The 21,951-nt window shown below is 37.1% G+C and overlaps 1 protein-coding gene across 2 annotated transcripts in view; it reads right to left on the bottom strand.

Moving 5' to 3' along the window:
* Positions 1 to 336: 336 nt before the first annotated feature.
* Positions 337 to 21,951, bottom strand: part of USP34 (ubiquitin specific peptidase 34) — a 124,871-nt gene continuing 103,256 nt past the window's right edge. The window contains exons 62-81 of one of the 2 annotated variants that reach the window (XM_030446954.1): positions 21,484 to 21,635; positions 21,142 to 21,190; positions 20,924 to 21,028; positions 20,755 to 20,799; positions 19,286 to 19,390; positions 16,770 to 16,917; positions 15,171 to 15,805; positions 13,623 to 13,780; positions 12,379 to 12,457; positions 8,984 to 9,110; positions 8,529 to 8,636; positions 7,372 to 7,476; positions 7,123 to 7,247; positions 5,943 to 6,095; positions 4,875 to 4,998; positions 3,266 to 3,345; positions 2,695 to 2,835; positions 2,423 to 2,569; positions 1,970 to 2,129; positions 337 to 1,689 (exon numbers count right to left, since the gene is read on the bottom strand). In XM_030446954.1, coding sequence (XP_030302814.1) covers positions 1,079 to 1,689; positions 1,970 to 2,129; positions 2,423 to 2,569; positions 2,695 to 2,835; positions 3,266 to 3,345; positions 4,875 to 4,998; positions 5,943 to 6,095; positions 7,123 to 7,247; positions 7,372 to 7,476; positions 8,529 to 8,636; positions 8,984 to 9,110; positions 12,379 to 12,457; positions 13,623 to 13,780; positions 15,171 to 15,805; positions 16,770 to 16,917; positions 19,286 to 19,390; positions 20,755 to 20,799; positions 20,924 to 21,028; positions 21,142 to 21,190; positions 21,484 to 21,635 — 3,357 coding nt within the window. In that variant the 3' untranslated portion in view covers positions 337 to 1,078. The remainder of the gene's footprint in view (positions 1,690 to 1,969; positions 2,130 to 2,422; positions 2,570 to 2,694; positions 2,836 to 3,265; positions 3,346 to 4,874; positions 4,999 to 5,942; positions 6,096 to 7,122; positions 7,248 to 7,371; positions 7,477 to 8,528; positions 8,637 to 8,983; positions 9,111 to 12,378; positions 12,458 to 13,622; positions 13,781 to 15,170; positions 15,806 to 16,769; positions 16,918 to 19,285; positions 19,391 to 20,754; positions 20,800 to 20,923; positions 21,029 to 21,141; positions 21,191 to 21,483; positions 21,636 to 21,951) is intronic. The other variant, XM_030446955.1, reaches the window with a different exon arrangement.

Genomic DNA, 21,951 nt, shown 5'->3' with positions numbered 1-21,951 from the left:
ACAGGAGGAAAGGTGACAAGGAAAGGTGATAAAAGTCATTCCAGCATTTCAGGGGGTTGGAGAAGTTGTCAAGGAAGGAAGGCCAGATGGACCAGGCCTCAGGGCAGCAGAGGGGAGAAAAGGAAGGATGTCTGCAAATGGTGCAGAAGAAAAATACAGCTAACAGAAGTTAAAATTAAGGAAACTGTATCAGCTTTTGACACCACTGCATGTTCTAACATTGTGAGGAAAAATGGAAACAACCACCAGTCCCTCTCAAACGTGTGACTGAACATGCACGCAGAGTAAACCAGAACAGTACCAACATTTACATCAGTAATATACATTGGGTCATCATTTCTTGCTGCAGTTTAATTTTTGAAGTGGTCTTTGATGAGAAATTCAAAGACTGAAGCAACATATTATAAACAAATGAAAAGTCATCACAATCAGTTTAATGAAGTGCACAGAATAGCAATTGATCATGTCAATAAAAATAAAACAATTAATTTTACATCAAGTGTGCTTTATTTCCTCCACAGGTATTCTGTTAAATAAAGCACCATATATATACTGCCAGGCCACAGCTAAAGAGGATTCTTTACAGAATCAAATTTCTTGTGGTTGTTTAGTATACAAGTAAACTTAATTTTGATAATAAGAACCACAGCGATCTGAGGCAATCTGCCTCTATTATAAGGTACAAAACTGGCACAGAGGACACCATATTATACACAGTAAAAATGCCATAAGTTTAAATTACATCATACAGGGCAAGGAGGCCCTGTTCTCCCAGACAGCCATATTAAATGAAAGCCACTACAGTGAACTCTTAATTACATAAAACATATCCATTATCTGATTGCCCTTTAAGAAAGTGTACGGTAGATGCTGAAAAAAGAAAAGGAAAAAAAAAAGAAAGAAAAAAAATAATCAGGAGTTCTGCCTGACCAAGAATTAAGCATATAAATCTATCTTGCCATTCAAGCAGAGAGCACTGGACAAACTGAAGCACAAAACAGAAATAAGCAAAACTTATATAAACAGCATTTTGGGGGAAGGAAAAAAAAAGTTAAAAGCAGACATGCTCCATCTAATGTCAAGAAGCAGCTTGGTTTCCTTTTCCAGATATCCTTGTGACCACGTGAATCGTAGACTCAATGGTCCTACACAGGATGTCTAAAATGTCATGCTGCTGCATGTGACTAAAAAGTCCTCTGGAATGGCCACAACTGATTGATAAACTAGTTTCAGGGTCCTGGGATGGTAAGGCTTGACCATCACAGCTCCTCAAATCTGCGAGGTCAGATAAAACTGACGAAATAGATGTGGAAGGAAACTCCGAGTCCTCCTCAGCTCCAATTGAATCCTTGGAAGTCTGCAGGTCTTTAAACTCTTTGCATTCTTCAAATTTACCGTTTCCTGACTGCTCTTCCATGTGCTGTGACCGCGTCGCTAACATTATGTCTTCTGAAAACGAAGATGGGACTTCCATTCTGTACTCTTTGACAGAACTATTCTCAGGGGAAGGAGGATCTTGCTCAGTGCCTGGGTCAATGATTGAAGAGTCCCGTGTCTCATTATCTGAAGTGCTTGTTGGGGTCAGTGCCTCCCGGGGTTCAGTTTTTGTATCACTGATGCAGCTGTCTACAGTGTGCTCCTCATCGCTGCTGACCCGTCTTCTCTTCACAGGAGTAGCTCCTTCATCATCTGTACGGGAAAAAAAACAACATACTGTGCTCATGCATCCAAGAAATAGGTCCTGCATATTTTTATCCTTTTCCATATTAAACACAGTACTTCAATAAATACCAATTTCCTTACAGCAATTGCCTAGAATTGTAGCTCCATAATAAAATAGTATTTCTTGTGTAGTGTTGAGGGTTGGAGCCAAGAGACATCCCACCTTCAGTGGTGTGGAAACAATGTATTATGCTCGTGTTGTAAAACCTTAGAATTGGTAGAGATAAGACACTTATAGAAGACAAACCTTTAGTTTTTCTTTCTTTGGCTTCTTGCTCTTGTAATGAGTTCCTCTGTTGCTGACAAGCTCTACATTTGTTTAAAAGCTCTTGTAAAGTTGGAATCAAGGCTGAATTAAGCTGTTTGGGAGTGTGCACTGAAAGCAGCAAGGCAAGTGCTCGGAGGTCCTAAAACAGAAGTAAACAAATGTTAACTAGTGTTGTTTCACACTGATTTTGTTAACTATGCACAGACAGATTTGTGTAACAAGCAGAGACTTGAACATATCTTAAATATCACTATTGACAGCCAGTTACAAGAGCTGCCCATGCTCTCACCAGGTGTCCAGCTTACAAAAAAGAGCTAAATGTGGCCACCTCTTTAATTAGAACCTGGCACAGGGCACTGAGGAGTTTCCACAGAAAATAAATAAGCTGCCTCCAAAGCAATGCTGGTATTTAACAATTTAGAAAAGACTCACCCCGTTTAAAGTAGAGCTTGCTTTGGAAATTTCAACTCTCTGGTTGCTGAAGTCAGATTCGAGACTTTGATATTGGTTTATTAGATTTGTAATTAGAGTGTTGATTAAGTTGGCACAGTTTGCTTCAGAAAACACCTGCCCTTGGACCTGAGAAAAGAATATATCCTTTTTTTGAACCACAAAAAAAACCAAGTTTGAAAACAATCCCAAACTGAAGTAGCATAGATGACTATGTATCTTGAGACAGAAACTATCAATGAAAAAACACCTACCTTTAGAAGAAAATGGGTCAAAAAGGTGTACACAATGTTGTTGTTAAGAAAGGTCCTTTCGTCCATCAGAATACATTTTATATATTCTGCAAAAACCGGATCTTCACAGAGGAGCTTTACACAGTTCTTTGACATGGCGGACTGGTGAAGAAAGAGAACGTGGCAAAGTCACCCCTGCAGGTACGGCACTGCAGTGCCACTGTCTGCAGCCAGTCTCATCTGGAGACATCCAGCCAGGCTTAGGGGGGTTCTAAAATTCATACTGTTGTAAAATTCATTCTTACTGATACTGGTATTTCAGGTCTATCAGGTATCAGTAAATGTTACAATTTAATTATTGGCAATTATTACTCCATATTTTCCTGTTATGAAGTTGATTCCATAGGAACACCAGTTTATCACCATCAGTAGGGATGTGAAGGAGTACACTTGTGAGCCACCTACAGGGTCCTGTATTTTCAGTGCTTAACCACTACCCATTAGTTACAATATACAGGTTAATCCCGATTTCCCCTTCCTTTGTTTTGCCTGTATTCTCATTCTGTTGATTCCCAAGCCCACTGGCTCTTACCTGAGTCTGACAAAGCTCAGTCCAAAGTTTGGGGAATAACGCAAGATGAAGTGGTAAACCTTCATATGCAACTAGGACACCTGAAATTTTATAAGAAAATAAGTTACTGTGTGAGAGTTTTATTGGAGATCCTCACTTCTTGGTAAAAGTAGTACCAAGGCTAATTTTGTAAGACCACAGGCTAATAATTTTTTATAATCAGAAAGCCTATTGACTGAAGTTTTTACAGTATATTTAATAAATACATGTATCCCTTCAGCAGTTCGGTAACATGTAGCAAAACTAAAGAGCTGGCTTTAGTTCTGTGTTTGTAAATAGGCTATTTTATTGCTGTTGTACATTTTCAACTGGTCAACTACACCACTTAAAGATGTAATAATTTTTAAAGAGTAATCTTCGTTATAACCCAAGCACTACTGTTACATAGACCAAGAGTTGCAGGGGACACTGAGCAATGGTGAACAATACACGTTCCCAGTATACTTCATAACTAACACAACCTATGGCAAGTATTAATTAATGCCATGTAAAAAGCTTGACAAACAATGAGCAAATTGATTCAAGGGCTCAAAAGAACATTCTACTACCGTTGCTCTTTAGACAAGATTATTTTAGTATAGTTTTATTTGTCTAGAAGTGGTATTTAATCATAGTTAGGTAGCCAGCTACTACAGGTAGAGAAAACAACCAGGTATTTTCAGAAGGTGGTTAATTCTGCTTCAGCTAGCTAAGAGCCAGAAGATCTCTCGGAAGGAATCTACACCTCTCCACTGACTACAGAGGAAACTCTGTCTCTGTGTCTTAATTTTTAGAGAAGTGAAGTGAGAAAGGGAGACTGCTCCTAGCCCATGTATCTGTGTGAAAACTATCTGTATGACACAGAGGTTTGTGCATCTGCACATGCCACACGGGTAACTGCTCATCCTGGGGACTGTGGCAGAAGACAAAATTAAAAAACAACCACAATTTGTCTTTGGAGTAGCACAGGGGCAACTCAAGGCTGGAAAGAGCTGAATGGCTGGAGGAGTGAGACAGATAAAGCCAGGAACACTTTATTCACACACACACAAAAATAGGTTTCATTGTGACAGGAATACACTCGAATACTGGAGGTGTCTGCTGGCAGAGCTGAACCAGTACAAACTACATGACTGAGTGGTTATAATTTAATTAAACATTGTGATGGTTTCCAAAACTATGGAAATCAGTAGAAAACTATGGACAACCAAATCAGTGCTATGTCTGGCTGGCCAGTCAATAATCTCCTTGGCAGAGGTGCTGATACAACCACTTAAACTTCCAACACCCACCCTATCCCCTACCCCTAGCAAAAAAAAAAAAAAAAAAAAAGAAAAAGAAAAAGTGAGCACTGTATTAAGATGCTAGATGTGCAAGGAGACTGAATGCTCACTGGTTGCCTCAGGTCCTTTCTGGAAAGGCTGAAGCATGACAGTCACATGAAGACAGATAATTATACGCATCATACACTAACGCAGGAAGTTTCACGAACTCTGCTTTTTCTTTAAAATTCTCAACATTAAACTTGGTGGAAAAGCAGTCAGAGCTATCACAGAAAAAAATCCTTAGGCTGTTTAACCTTCATACTTACTCATTTTAACTAAAGTTTCAGTAAACTTTTCACAGTTGATTGCAACTCGACATAGTAGATGAATGAACTGATGATAAGAGAAGAAGTAGTCTAGCAGCATACGATCGTAAACATCATCTTTGCCCTGAAGATTTAAGACAGCTTCATTTAAACTACATAAGCAACTGGACAGCAACCAGGTTTCCTAAGCATCTAGCTTAATGTTACTGCACTTCTTGCACTAAAATGTTTTATCTGATACCACAGGATAACACAATGGGAATTTCCAGCTCTAACCCAGCCCTGCTGTGTCTCCTCACCGAGCCCTTGGCAAGCACAACAGTGAGGTCGGAGGAGGGATGGCAAAGGCCACCAGTTCTAGTGCAGGTTTCTGAAGCAGCAGACCAAGAAGACACAAAGCTATGCAAATACCACATCTTGAAGATGACAAAAAAAGAATGCATATGGATACCTAAATATATATATACGCACACACTACTGCATTCTAAATCATAATTTGTCAGTCACGATCTGTAGAAGTGACAATTTTCTCAAGACTGAGCTTCATAAGCTTTCAACGCAGTATTTTCAGGAATGTCTCCAACCAACTGAGAAATATATGTCAAAGATTTTGTCTGCCAATATTCTAACATAATTTGGATGTATATGCTTAAAATGGCACCAGCTTCTGTAGACCAGATAGCCACGAGGAAACCTCAAAAACTCAAGCAAACAAATACAATCTTATACCATACAAATTAGGTGAAAAACGAGCATGCAAGACCATAGGGAAATGTAATTGTGGATGTGGTTTTAGAAGCTTAAAAATCTTCTGATTCCTAAATGTATATAAATTCATTATAAAGTATAAAAATATTGTGTCACATAACATGGTGACTTTTATGTTCAAGTATTTACTTCAGTTACTGTCACATCCATTACCTCTGCATACATGATGGAAAAAACCACTAGACGTAATTTCTGGTTCTACACATTTTTTTTAGGAAATGTTGGTTATACAGTAAATTTGACGGTGCACAAATAGACAAAGCATCATTTTGAAAGCTTTAAAAAAGAAGGGTTACTTACCCTACAGTAACCGTGCTTCTTCGAAATGTGTTGCCCACACAGATTCCCATCTACGTGCACACAGGCCCCATGTGCAGGAGCTTGGATTCTTTCTGAATAGCAGTGTCCACTGGGGCTGTGCCTGCACCCAGTGTGTCCTTGCGACCACTGTACCTGAGGGCATAAGGGGTATGGCGGCTTCAACCACCACTCAATTCCTTCACCGATAAGAATCCCCTATGACAGGACTTGGAGTTAGCCCAGGAGGAGGACCACAGAATCTGTGTGGACAAAGCATCTTGAAGAACCACAATTACTGTACAGCAAGTAATCAGTCTGCTGTCTTCAAATGATTGTCCACACATATTCCTTTCCGGGTGGGATTCACCTTACCTGACTTTAGCTATCTAAAATCTAGTCACTTCTGTATTCCCTGCAGTCAGCGGACAGACAGACGGACTCCTCCAGAAAAAGAGTCACCTCATCTGGACTCTGGTGTCTAGGACAGGAAGGAGGGTAACTATGTCCTTCCAAGCGTAACTACTTATCACCATTAACCATGAGAAGAGCTGGACGTGGACCTTTTAGATAGGCAAAGTTACGTGAGCTGAATCCCACCGGTGCTGCAACTGTAGTAACGGGATGTTGCAAGTGACTACGAAGTAGCCCCACTGAGGCTGGCATCCCATTGGGAAGCCCCCAGAAGGGAAAATGGAAAGTGAAAGACTTTTAAAGCCCTATATGATATTTCAGGTACTGATATTTTACCCAAACAAATAGTAAATTATGCCTCAGTCCCGGTGGAATGGACTCTAATGAAACCTGGAGGATCTAATTATCTGTCTGATAATCAATCTTAACATCCTTTAAAACCCATCTGGACAAATCCCTGGGCAGTTCCTGCATTTCCTTTATAAATGCCACAAACAGACTGGAAGATTATCAAAACTTGTGCTGTGTTTGTTTTTTCTGAATACAAGGTTCAAACCCTTATCATGTCTGGGATATGAAGCTGTGTATCAGCAAGGGCAGGGAAATGGTGCTTCTGGAGTGCACATCTAGAATGGAGTATATGAGGACAACACATCTTGAAGAAGAATTATGCTTTGTTTATAAAGAAAACATAAATGCATTATGCTACTGGATTCTTACAATACTTTTATAGACAAGTAGCTATTTATAAGACCATGCATTTACATACCTTGCTGGCTTCCACCATGGTAGGCAGGAGGCACATATTAAGTTCAGGACGTGGAGGACGAATATTGCTTTTTCCCCCTATTAATTTCAAATTTTCACGACATGGAAAATAAGGTCCAAGAGACACTGTAGTATAAGTTAGGATAAAATAGGGATATATTAAAAAGGTCAATATCTGACATCAGCAAGGAACACGATAGAGTAATAATAGTGTAAGAGAACTTCAAAATACAATCACTGAAATACCTACTTGGGATATTACTGTGGTGGTATGTACAATGATTGTGCTGTAGAAATGGAACCAGAGTATGTAGGAAATCATGAGGACTTAAAAGTACAAGCTCCTTGAGGACATCTACAAACAAAAAGTTGTTTTTGCTATTACATATTGTTATTTCTTAACAGCAAACAGTTTAACTTAAGGCTCATGCATTTGCAAACTCTTACGTATCACTTTTGCTGCACTTTGTGTGCACGATGGAAGCAGCCTCTACTGTGAACAGCATGTGAACACTCCTGAACTGGTCAAGATTCCCTTCACCACTGTGCCACTGAGAGAAACCCTGATCAGCAGTAGATTAACCAACAGTGAGAGGGGTGCTAGCGTGTAGAAAGTAAAACTCAATAAAATTACCCTTTCCTTCTTCTTAAACATAGCTGGTTTGATGCCTGGAAAATGTCAACCAGCAGAAGTCAGTAGGACAGTGAGATAAGCAACTCAGAGTCAGGGGAAAATGCAATCAAGTCATACACAAAAAAGGTAATTTGGACACAGTTCTAGGCCTTCCTCAGCGTGCATAAAAATGCAGGTTACATTTTTTTAAAAAAACTAAACTAGAAAAACTTTCTGAAATAGGTCTTCTAATGCAAGAGAGAGACGTATATGTATGTCTAAGTGTACAATTTCAAAAGTAAATCCATTTAATTGTGCAAGCTACTTCAGTTTTATTATTATACCTTCCAATAATGGATTGTAAAAACAAAAAATAAAGCTGTTACTCTGACTAACTTGGTCACTACACAACCTTCTGAGTGCTGCATTAGCTAGTATTTACATCTTAAAGTAAGATTTGGGATTTGAATCTAAACTCGCTGACACCTGAATTCAGAAATTATTCCTTAGTCATGCCCCTGATGAAGCAGAAAACTGATCTCTCAAAATGAAGGCTGACCTTTTGTGCACACAGTCTGAGGAAGTAGGAATATTAATTTTAACCTGATGAAAACAGAATCATTTAGAATAGACATACTGACAATACTGATGTACTGACAATATTAATATAAACAATCCCCACCTACAGAGCATCTAGTAAGCATTTGCACTTCCATAAATGGAATTTATCTTCCAAAGCAGGAAACTGCATCTAACAGGTCCTTCTTGACTCTAATTGCACTGTTGGGACTTACCAATACATGCATTCCTAAGTTCTGGAGGACTGTAGGAATTTAGCAGAGTTAGAAGCTTATGGGCAAATTCAATTCGTTCCTGCCACTGAATGAGAGCTTGCTTCACATCTGCAAGTGCAAAAACCATGGAAATCTGTTCAGGTAATTTCTCAAAAGTTCATTAAATAAAGCATACAATTTGACTGATGAAGAATCCTTTTTTCCCTCCAGCATTATTTTAAGCAATCTAGAAATCTGTTAAATCTCACTAGTCTACTGCTATTAACTTTACTTAATCTAGTTTTATATTATGTTAGTAAATAATAAGTAGCAATTATAACCATTAGTAACCACACCTCCTATTACATAGGAAGTTTTTAAACAGAGATAATAAACAAGATAAATTAATAGGGTTTTGGTCATAGAAATTAACTAACAGCCAACAGACATAATCCTTTGAAGAGCTGCAGTCAAACCTTTTCTTTGAAGATAGGGACGTGTTGACTTAAGAACTGAAAGGAAAATAGACAGAAGTTCTACCAGGTCTCCAGTCACGTGGCAAGCTGTAGCCTCGTGGTACATCATGTGCAATGTATTAAAGGACTACAGAGAGAAAAAAAACAAAGCCAAAACTTTTTATTGCCAAATCAACACACTTTTAACCATTTCTATCCTACAGACACCACTTATGCTCAAAATACACTATGCTAGATGTCATCACAAAATTACTCAAAGATAACATTTAAAAAGAGAGTAAATCTGTATACAAAATCAGTATATTTACTAAAAGATTTTTTAAAAAAGAAAATGAAGAGGCAGAAAGGGGCAGAAAGAGAAGAGGAAAGCAGGTGAATGAATGAACCAGGCATCTTTTGTGACAACAACAAATTGCAGTTGTTGAGCTGAACATCTAGATCTGGTAGCAATGACCAGCAAGTAGACTTGTTTGGGGGGTTAAACTGAAAATCGCCTTTGACCAAAAGGCTGATTTTTCTTCTTCTCACCGAATAGAAAAACTAGAGTCAGAATTCATTTTATCATGTGCATGCCAGAGAGAAACCGGCTTTATAAATTTTGCTGTAACATTAACCCCTCTACAAGTAGCTACCAGCCATCTCAGTTCAAGAAATGAATATTTTTTGTGATTCAATATAGCTTAGAGAGAGAGACATTTAAAAACAGACTTTACTTGTTTTCAAGGTAAAGCTTGGCTTTAAAGGTGGCTCAAAATAGCAACAATGTTTTTACATATTTATCTAAAACCCAATAAACAAAGCATAAATTTGAGATGGTATTTTCCTGTACCTGTAACCCCAACCTCTCTGTGCCAATACGAAAGAGATATTAGAAATGCATAAGGCAGATATGGGTATGTGAATTTGGGGAAAGATTGTAACATTAATATAGAACCTAGTCATTTTTCAAACTGTTGCTTAAGGATATAATGCTCTATGATTGCACATCAGATGAATTACTTCCTTTATAACTAGAATATCTTCTGGGCATCTGTGATTTATAGAAATATAGGGAAGGAAAAGAACTGCAAAAATTCTAGCAGAAAATGTAAGAAAGGATATTTAATCTTCTGGGATAGTTTCAAAGCTGAAGGAACAGCAATCTCATTCTCTGTAATGCAAAACCTTGATATGCCTTACTTATTTTTTATATAAATAGTGAAGAAAAAAGACACATGGCCAGCTCGTCTAAGTGGAAAACTTTTCTGGATGTAACAACCCTTTAGTGCACTACTTTGTACCATGCAAAACACTTCCAGGGAACAAGAGAAAGTACAAGACCTGGTAATTTCAAGATGCAAAGTAATTCAGCTAAAAGCTGAACATTTGTTATATCTAAGTTCTAGCACTGCTTTACACAGAATAAACTGCATCTTATCTTACACGTTCTTTATAAACTGCATTATTCATAGTTAATATGGATCAGTGTTAAAACTAAGCTGTCAAACAAGTTCTTTTTATACAGATCTGTGTGCATTTTAGTCTGCTTATGAGTTCCATGGAAGAATGAAATTATAGCTCAGTTTCTAACTTTTTAGCCCCAGTTCACTCAACGTGAGCTAGCTAATATAACAAGCTCATGAAAACTAAATTTTCAATCAGTTCTGTCATGTCTTTTTTTTTTTATTTAACTGATTTTATAATTCTAGCTTTTTCTATCACACTTTGTCCCAGAAAATACAAACTAGTGACATAAAAAAGCTAAGAGAATTGCTTTAAACCATATAAAAATGGGGTTGGAATACACATGCCTTAAGGCACACTAAATATCTTCATTGACAGGTATTTGCTCAAAGTCCTGATGACTTTGTTGTGCTGGCTGACACCTGAAGGAATCTATTCCAATATCCCACTTAGCATACAGCTACAGCTGCCTCCTCTTCACTTGCCTTGCACCGTGAATTTTTACCAGTATGTTACTGCTCCTTGAATCCACCATTCTATGTATGCCATGAATTAAACACATCATATTTTTACACTTTTCCCAACACTTCAAGACAATCTTGATTTTTCATCTTGTTCTCAAAAGAACCTTGCATCCTTCCTAACTTTGCATTGTCAGTATATTTAATAAACACATCTTCTCATCTCAATAATATAAGTGTTGAATAGAACCTAAAGATCTTATACATATCTTAAGGAGGAAAAAATAAAATTAGATAAACACTGTATGTGCCCTTTTTCAGTCTTCTGGAAACACAGTGATCTTAAAACAGCTGCCATTGGCAGTCCAGACCTTTTTCAGCAACATCTTTTAGGCTTTTCCTACATTACTGCAGGACAGCAACAGTTAATCTGTAGAGCAAAACCATTGATGGGCAAGGACCTGACATCCAAACAGCACCCTTTTAAGCGCTGTGGTATTCATTCTTTTTCCTCTATTTTAAACTGACTCTGGTCTGGTGTCGTGGACCAAATATCCATTTACAACTCAAATATGCTGTGTGTTCTCTGCAGATATTTTTAAATTTAATTTAATCCAAAGAAATCTAGTTTGTATGCTCTTAGACCATTTGTTGTAAACAGAAGCACAGTAAGTATGAAAGATCAGGAGAACTGCCTCTGAAGTGCTGTGGAACTATTGAGAAATATTAATCACAATTCTGTCTTAAGTATCCTTTAAGTTATTTCTCTATTTTAATCCGTTGCTTTAACACTTAACTAATAAAAATTGTGTGACTGTGCTCAGCCATCCGCTCACAGCTGATCTGTAAAAGAGAATGACATCACACTAGTAGTAACTCCTCTCAACTTTATCTGTTGTGGGCTTTACCCCCCTCTGTCTTGAGCAGCATGCAAATATTTTCCTTATCTTTTTACTATTAAAGGAATCTTAATAAAAACAACAGGGAAAGTACCTATGTCAAGAAGTCAAAACTGATTTCTTGCCACTCATGACTACTTGCAGTCTCCTTGCAGCTATATAGTACCACTTGCAGCTTTTTCAGTAGACCTAATTTACTCTTATGAACCCCAGAGCAATTGTACCTGTCTTTGATAAATGAGATCACCTTTAGTTCTTGCTGATCTTTCCTATTTAAGCTACATCCCTTTATAGTACTCATACCAAAATTTATCAGCTAACCTGTTATCTTTAGCCTGTATTAAGATTTGTATTGGCTCATACGTACTCAATTAACCTCCTACAGAAGTATTTAGACCTAGAAAAATATATGGTAAATCTTACGATTCTTACGATTTTAAGGTTATGTTGGTTAAGCAGCATGCATGTATATTTCATCTATTTCAGATTATACCATATAGAAACAATGTAAAGCAAAGGCATTGTCAGGAAGGAAGGGAAAACTTGATAGGAAATCAAAATGTTTATTTTAATTAAATAACAAAGTATTTACCTCAGTCATCAGAATCAATCCTCTGTTAAACACAACCAGAAGTCTGTCTTCATCAGATTCTAATAATATTCTGAAGGCACTAGGAAAAAAATACAAACATTGAGAACTTTTCCTAATCAGACAAAATGCTTAAAATTGCGATGCTTATGCTGCATTTAGGAAAATAAGCACAGAAGAGCAAAGAAACCCCAAAAGAATAATTTTCTTTATTTTTCCCCCATCATTTAAAAATACTCTCATCTCAAGCTCTTTTATGAAAACCTTATGTTATTGAAAGTAATTTATAAACAACCTCTAAATAAATACTTCCCAAATATTGTATGCAAAAATGCAAAAACCTGAGGAAAGGGATGCATTTCAAAAGACAGAAGTTTATGCTTGTCAAATGACACATTTAAATAGGTCCAGCCAAGCATATGTCTGGACTTCTAAATGTGTAAAAACAAGTATCAGAACATGTTATGCTAGCAGCAAAATAGAAAATAGAAGACGATTTATAACTAAGGAACCATTCCTCTCAATACAACAATTCTTCCAGAGTATTAGGGAAAATCTGGCTGTGCTCTTTGTAATCCCTTCAGGTAACTCAGGTCATTGCCCCTTGTCACAGAAGTGTTTAAATGCATCACAGCTGCGTTTCAAACTCCAATACCTGACCTACACACAGAGGCATTTAGAGTTACACCAAAATACCCAAACTGCAGCTTCTGAGGTACTCTGAAGATAGACTGAAAATGAAAAACTATTTGAAGATACAATATACTAACTCTGTCCCACAGGCAATATTTCTAAAAAAAACATTTCTGCCCAAGAATAGCAAATGTCAGCAACAGCAGCTGAAATTGCTGCTTTGCCAACCTCAACTAATCACAGTAGGCTGAGAATGGAATTTTAGCTTAAATGCTGAATGAGAACACTGATTTGGGTTTAATTTTTTCCAAGGGCTCTACTACTTCAATTTTGTTATGGTGTTTCTTTTTGAACCCTGACAACATATATATTGATTTACACCTGTTTACTGTCAAGTGTTTACCTATTTTCTGAATTTTACATGATGAAACATTCTAAAATAAAATACATTCACAAATAATGGATTCTGAAAGAAGATTTTCTGTTCGCTTACTTCTGAATAAGTAAGTGCACCTATAAAGATTCTTTTCAAAAAAATTATCAAAATAGTTAGGTAAAATATAGCTCTTACTCAGACAGGATTAGATCATCTCACAACTTCACTCCTAATGTACCTTATTAAAGTAGTCCAACAGGACCGTCCGTCCAAGCAGCGCAGGTAGCAGCTTATGGTTGTTTTCTTGAACTGCTTTATGTCTTCTATCTCTTCCTCTCTCATGTCTGGTCTCTGAGCTACAAACAGCTGCATGAGGTTAAACAGCTCTTCTACTGCCTAAAACACACAAAAAATATTAGGTTAGAGTAACCTCTCTCTGCATGTTATGGTTTATATCTTTTTGTTGGTATTACTTATCCTATAATACTTCTATTAAGTAATGTACAAATCAAATACATTTAATCAAATTCAGATTGGAATACATTTTTAAGCATTATACAAAGTTATAAAAATCAGTGGAAAACAATTCAACCTTAAATAACAAGCAGTTCTTAAAAACTAAAATTTTGACTGAGAAGTTGTGGCTATTTCTTAGCTAACTTCAATGCAATTTGCTTTTAGCCTTCACTATTGACTGCACATGTTAAGACCTGGCTATTTAAAATAACCTTTATAAACTTAAAATGGCTGTTTTGATGTCTCCTAACAGCACAGCTCATTGCTATATGTATATATAAAGAGAAAGAGAGAAAGAGAGAGAGAGAGAGAAAGAGAAAGGGAGAAAGAAAAGAATCGGGAAATCCTGCTCTATGTGGCCAAACTTCCTGGCTTTTCCTGGAGAATGGAGACTATATGCATGAGAAACCCTAAACACAGTGAAGTAACTAAAGTCCCTGGCAAGCCAGAAGGAGATTTCTGAGGAGAGATCTAAGTAATGGAAACAGCAGGGCTATTCCCAAGACTGTCAGAGTACAGAAGTTAGTCTGTGAGGGGAACTAGACAACATAGCAGTTTGATATAACAGATCCTATGCATCCTCCTTCTATACATACTGAAGAAAACATTTGTATTCTTTCTGTCCTCATATACCTGTAAAGGACCCCAAACCAATATTGAGTAATCACACCAAAAAAAAAAAAGCATATTTTTGCCTATTAAAAACTTTGTAAATCTGTTTTTTCAGTTACGCTTGGATACTTAAACTAGTATCTACACTCTACTGCACGTGTCATAATGTAAACATCAAGCAACTTTCCAGTGAACCAATGTTTTCTAAAGGTACACAAGTGCTCCCAAGGCAAACACCAAGCCATCCTTTGAATGCAGCAGGTTAAACCTTGGCCACATTGTAGAAACCTGAAAACAATGAAGAAACTACTGGGAATTCTTCCAACTTAGTGTGTTAGAATGCAACACACTTCTTTGAGGCCACCAGTAAAGGCTATTCTGTTTCCTATGACTGGGCTGCTGTACAGAGCATTGAAGAACAATGGGAACACCAGTGTCTGCTCCCAGAAAAACACATCTGCTCTCCAACTGCTACACATCAAGGAGAAAAATACAAAACAACAAAATAGTATCCCCAGTAATCAGATCTAAACACATTAATTACTTATCCCAGAAGGTCAAAATACAATTACTTTCACCAGCACATCCATTAAAGAAGTAATTTCACCTCTTTCATTACAAGAGACATTAGGGAAGTTTTTGGTATCAATCTACTTACTCCTGGGTACTGACTGGCGTGTGGCGTGAGATTCTTGAAGGCCCACTGGATATTCTGGTGAGAAGCCAGCTGCCTGGTGAAGGCTGGGGACTGCTCACAGCAGAGGCGCAGGATGCCGTAGTAGGCGGGCAGCATCCCGCGGTTGAAGAGCACCACATCCTGATCGTCATGGTCTGCCAGGATGTAATTGAAGGCAATGTTCTTTGTCACCACGGGGTTCTGGACAATAAGGCGGACGTTCTCGGGGCAGTCGACACACACATTATACCAAAAAGACAGCAAAGCCTGTTTGTTGTGGTTTGTGGCTATGGCCGGCTCAGAAAGCTTAGGCTGGAAAAGGTTCCATAGGTCCATGAAGTAAGTAGAAAACATAAGTTTCTCAGTTTTTGAGATCAAACAGTATGTCATGAAACTGAAGTAGGGCACAAGCTTTGTAGTGCCATGAACAGCAGCATCAACATATAGCTTAGCTCTCGAAAGAAGGCCAAGAAGCACATTGTAGACTTGATGAAGGACTACTGTAGTATCTGGGCTGAGAGGCAGATCACGTGTAGGGATGTGCAAAGAGCGGGTTGATCGGAACATCTGACGGAAGGAATTGCTTGGAATAAGCGACACCAAGAGATAGGCTGCAGCTTCAAATAAAAACAAATCTGTTACATCTTCGAAAAATGACACGTGCTTAACAGTCATTTAAAAAGAAGCTAAATTCCATTTTATTTATATATTACATTAACAAATTTCAAAGCCTTTTATAGAATGTTACTATATAGACATTGGAGATGAAAATAGAAGGAATCAGTGGCTAAGACTAGCACCACTCATGTTAAAAATGGTGTTGAGGTTTTTTTTCAGGCCTCTTCACCCTATATTCCTGTCTACTGCTTGGTTCTAATCGTTCTAAATGATTGCAGAAATAGAAATCCAGATGTTTTCTATGACTAAAGTATCTTCCATTTGATCAAGGTGTCATTATCTCTTCAGAGATGTTTACAGCTGAAGTCTGTTGTGCCATATAGTCTGTTGTTGAGCCATACCTCCAGTCTCTACATCGCCTTCAACTACAGAAAATTAATTCAAGTTAAGTGTGGCCTGTGTATTCTGGAATCTTCTTTATAAAAAAGTTTAGACACAGGAAAGGCTGAAAATGTCATGTGGCAATCTGACAGTTGTTATTCCTGGCATAAAAAACTAGGGAGCCAGGACACCCTGGAGCTGAGGAGAAGCACAGGCTGCTGCTTCTTGAAAGAAGAACATGTACTGCTACCTAAAGTACAGCTATGTGATGGACACTATGACAAACCTCTTGGATTAGCTCTTTTTCTTCTTTGGGTTTTCCTGCCTTTAACCATGTAAGATAAAGAACCCACTAATATATCACTCAAGTTACAAAATCGAAACACAGTTTTCATCAAAACCAAACAGTATGGCTTGATGATGCACCACATATGTACTAATATTATAAAATATAGCCATTCTAAAACAACTGAAAAAGGAAAACAAGCACAGAAGCATGTGTTTCATTTGTGGCAGGAATACCCCATGCATAGTTAGCTTGCTACAACAGAAGAATATTTTTTTCAATTTAAATTAGCTTACAAGTTCTAACTCTAGGATAGTTGTGTGCCAGAAGAAACCGTTCAACCCAGTTTTCCATATTTTGCAGCACCCAGCTGTGAGCCAGTTTATTTCGAGGTGTTTGCACAGCCAGCCAATCCAGGCACTGAGATGGGTTGTATTCAATGACCTGAAAGAAAAGCAGAAAAATCAAAAAGAATACATTAACCTTGATACTATGTACTGTTTGTATTAAAACCCCCTAAGAATAACTACAGAGGCTTTCAAAATACTTTTCAAAATCACATAGGACTATCAAAGAACCTACATGACTGAGGTACTCTGCCAGACAAAGGAAACCATTATTAAAATTTCACTTGTTAGTGCTTCTCAATCTTGTTTAGAGCTTTTGAAAGTTCAGTCTAAGCCCAGGAAGTTACCCAAGAGATCCTTTCTGCATATTTTGAGATACTTAAGAGTTGAAATGGTAATGACTTAGAAAACTGAACAATCTTGTATTTATAAACAAATAAAATAAATCAAAAGAACATAAGTGGTATGCAAATGTGTCCATATAGCTTCCTGGTGAGAGTAGCTATTATATTCTTTATGAATATGCAGCTTCAAATAATAAATTCATCTAGTGCTTTTCAAAGGTAATGAAAAGCCTGTGGAGCTGTTGTACAGTTATCAAAGCCTTAGAAATAATAAGGAAAAAATGTAGCTGCCTGCACCTTTCTGGTTCTGTGTAGTTTAAGAATCTGATGACACATTATTAGGCCAACAAATGCTGTTTGCTCATTTGTTAGCTTAAAAAATTATTTTCTTTTCACCTTGAGGTCCAGTTGCCTAGACAAGTACAAAAGGAACTCTAAGGAACCACAGGCAGTAACTGTATCCTGAAGCTGTTCCAAACTACTCTAATCTACCTGGAAGAATACAAGCATCTGACATGACCAAAACTGTGCTTATAAAAATTTAATCCACTTAAAAATAAACAGATTAAGAACAGCCCCCACCCACCCCCCTTCTTTTTTAGAAATGACAAATTAATCTGTCAGGTTTCCTTCATAATAGCTAGAGAGTTCTCTCTAAGAAAGAGACTAATTTTTTTACTGTCTTCTTCACTCTATCATTTCTAAATTACTCTAGAAATTGGAGTGGCTGCAAAAGTTATGTTCTGTGCCCTAAATCTCCCTATGCATTAGTAATGGACTTCTCATCCCTGCCTGCACAGTTTGTAACTCTTAACTTTCAAAGGTGTCAACAAGGTAAGGGTAATCTTGCTGATAGCACCAGAGACTGAATCAATTCTACAGCTCACAGCCTGGCTTTCCAACAGAAACCAACTTGCTTCCTCTGTATGTTCAGTTGGTGTAGTAAGAATAAGTAGGGAAACAAAAATAAGAGGCTTGCTTAACAAATTACACACACTCCTTTCTGGCTGGTGACCAAATCAAAGCATGAAGCTCATGCACTTCATGTCACAACTTTAATATGGTCAAGAACTTGGAAGGGTTTCCTTATTGCTGAAATTCCTAACCCACTGCCCCTCCATACACAGAAAGCAGCTTGGCATAATTCTTGACCTTAAGATCCATTGTATGCTGAGGTGCAGATTTACCTGAGGTACAGCTCATTTATATTCAGACCAGACACCTTGCAAACACTTGCTGTACACTTTCCCAGATTACCTAGTGGTTCCTACTCTATAACTACTTCTAACAAGGAGTAACATCCTTTCGAACAGCAATCCATATTCTGTGCCACACTGGTGGGTAAGAGAGGTCTGTGTTTACCAGAGGTCGCAGTTCTGCACAGTAGTGATCTTTTACAGACCTCAGCCCCACTTTTTTTCAAGAGAGTATTAAAGATTGCTCAACAGCTTATCCTCAGCAGTGTTCAGGCTGGACACACTGTTCTCAGTGAATTGTAATGGGAACTCAAAGAGCAGTTAGTTGAAATGAAAACTCTAATAACTCCTAATCTGTTGCTCAGATCAAGGAATTATCCCTGTGCCAACTTGGCTTTAAGTCTCTTTCTCACTTTAGAAAGCAAGCAAGAATGCTCCTGCATTACAGCAATTATCTACTAGATTAAATTTAGGACTATTTTATGAGTTAGAAATGTTAATGAATATTTTACAGAGAGAAAAAAACAGTACTAAAAAGAACCAGTACCACAATGGAAAAAAAACCTAACAAATTATCATTCTTGAAGTATTTACAGAAAAAAGGCTAACTGAGACAAATAAGTGGAATTTGCCTAGAAGCAGCATTCTAGACCCTTAGTATGAATCAATTAATTAATCATCAAACTAAAATTTACACTGAAATACTGGTTAGCCAGAACGCTCTTAAAATAACATTAGAAGTTAAGAGTAGAACTTTCAAATGTGTATTAGCTGTTACTGTTACTTTACTTGGAAGAGAAATGGTCATAAAAAATAATGATGAATTAATGCATCAAAAATGGCAATTATACATAAAACCCTTTTGTAGACCTAATAGTATGAAAAAGAGAAAGTCAATTTAGCTTCTGTTTTCTTTCTGTTGTACCTCCCATATCCTCTGCAGAATGTAAGAAGCAAAGGGTGGCATTCCTGGAGGTCCACCAGCGAATTCCATTAGCATGGTCAGCAATTTGAAAAAAGGATTGGCTGCCTGTAACGCATGAAAATAAAAATATCCATTTTGATCCATATAATGTCATACACTAATTTTTTAGAGACTTTTAAAAATTCCTTAAACATTTGCATGAAAATATATTTCTACAAACTTCTGACATGAACATTACTTTTAATTCCTTATTATTTAATCGCTAAATAACCCCCACATATATCTCTTGATTCTATTGTACCCACATACAAATACAGTAGAATTAAGCTGCTTTTTATAGCTAGTGCAAGGCAACATGATCATACTAGATGGGATCAGTCTAGCAGAAGTATATATAGTTACAGGGAAAAAACAGCACACGATGTCAGTCAGATGTTACCCTGAAGAAAGTGGGGGGGAAAATCAAACTGTACAATCTCAAAGAATTCATCAGTTTATCCTGTTTTTTGTATACAGAACATTTCACAATCTAGGAGAAGCGATTATTTTTGCATAACATGGAATATGGATCCTGAAAAGCTTCTGCAAAAGCACCACATTTTGAGGTTTTACACTGCTTATTCTTACTGGCATACTGTTTTCCTCTGAAATACCAACATGTCTACCATATGAATTTTTAAAAAATTATTTTCTTAGGATTCACTCAGCTTTAAATAATGCTTCAATTGACTAGTTACTATTATTCAGTATTTTGCACCCTACCAAAAATGTCTCTGGTGCATATGTGTATGGGCAAAGCAAAGAAAGTGTAAAAATGCAGCAAGTGTTAGCATGACAGGAGGGAAGTAGACTGCCATCTGATAGTGCCCATTCCATCACACAAAGCAAAGCTGTCTTGAGAAAGATTTAGTATGTGCTGCTTTTCTAGCCACGGTCATGTCTCCTCCACTTGACATGCCTTCAATTTTTCCTGATTATTTTCTTGTTTCTGACAACAGTATACAAGAATGTTCTTGTGTGAGAGTAAGCCTTGTACATCTTATTAATGTAGGATTCATTTGCAACTCTCAGTATTACCAGGGCAGGAATTTATTCTGACTGAGAAATGTGTTTTGCATGCACAGAACCGTAAAATACCACCCCAAAACTTGAACAACCAGGTGATAATTACATAACTCCACTTGCTCTAGCTTACATGCTTTATTATTACCAAATTTTTAAAAATTCATATGGATGGAGAATCTAGAAATATGTTGCTTGGCTTTGAATAAAATTTTCACCTTTAACTGCATACCAGAATCTGTCTAAAACTTAGCATAGAGTGCAGTTAGACTTCATTTAATGCCACAAAAACTGCCATGGATCATCTTTCATGCAAGATTTTTTAGTGGCATAGGATTATTTAGGTACTTTAAAACGGAAAAATATTAATACAAATTATTTAATATACAGGTAGTAAGTTTACATACCTCAGGAGTCAACTTTGCTATAGATGTGAAAAGCATGGACACAATCTTGAAAACAAAACAAATAAAACTCACTTAGACTTGTGCTTATTCGGTTAAAATAATAAACATCACTCAAATACACTTATTTAGTAAGATTTTTCAACAAACAGCTACAGCTTCTGATACTTACATGTTCTGCGAGTCGATTATTGTACCGACACAAACTGAAAATGAGATTGCAAGTTTGCCTGATGTTGATACCATCACGGATATGTTGAAACAAAAAAGGAAAGCCCTGCAACAAATATAAGATACTAGTAAACTGTCTACAATGACATATGTAAACATATATATATATATGTGTGTGTATTTCTTTGAGGCTTATAAAGTCACATTTAAATGAATTACCTTTCCTCCTGTTAATGCTGCCATGTCGTTTTGTGACAAAGTCAAATGCCTAAAATACAAAGAAATCTTTATCATTTTACTTCAGAGATTACTAAAAATACGGTTAAGGAGAATTTCCACAAGAGAAATTGCACAATGATTTAGCCGGAGTCTTTTATTTGGTAAACAGTGACAAAACTTCTGTATTTTAAATGGTTAAAAACGTAAAAGGCCCATATACAAGCTCTTCTATGCTGCTAAAAGCCCACAAAACCCCCTAGAACAACTAGACCCCTAAAATCTCTAATTCCTTTCTGAACTAGTTTAGATCAGAATTTACTTTGGTTTTTCAGAAGCTCTTGCCTTTCTGAGCGAGACTGTTCAACTAGAAGAGCAATCAGGGCAATCATCTTTTCAAGTGCAGCAGGCCTGTATTTTTCTTCTGCCAAAGAAAGTATATCTTCCTCCTCTTCTTCTTCCTCCCCTTCCTCCTCAGAAAGTACTTCAACCTGAGGCTGAAGGAAAAAAGAGGTAACATCAATGTGGTAATTTTGAGCTTTAATTTCAAAGAGCCTGTACGTGGGTTTTGCATATATTCTGTATTTTTATTAAAGCAATTTAAACTTGCACGAAGCAAACCAGGTAAATACATAACCATGTGATTTTCATGCTGAAGCATTCTTTTTGCATACACTAAATTGTATTTACAAATGCAAATCTAGGTTGGTTGAAGCAACTACACAGCCTGATGTGGTGGTCAATTTAATAACAAAAGAAAGTAAATTTAAAAGCTTAAGTTGTACAATAGGAGCAAGCAATCAATTGTTACTG

The sequence above is a fragment of the Calypte anna genome, chromosome 3 (genome assembly GCF_003957555.1).
Source record: "Calypte anna isolate BGI_N300 chromosome 3, bCalAnn1_v1.p, whole genome shotgun sequence".
Taxonomy (NCBI): domain Eukaryota; kingdom Metazoa; phylum Chordata; class Aves; order Apodiformes; family Trochilidae; genus Calypte; species Calypte anna.
The sequence above is the reverse complement of the archived record's forward strand: the minus strand, read 5'-3'. Positions and strand labels throughout refer to the sequence as shown.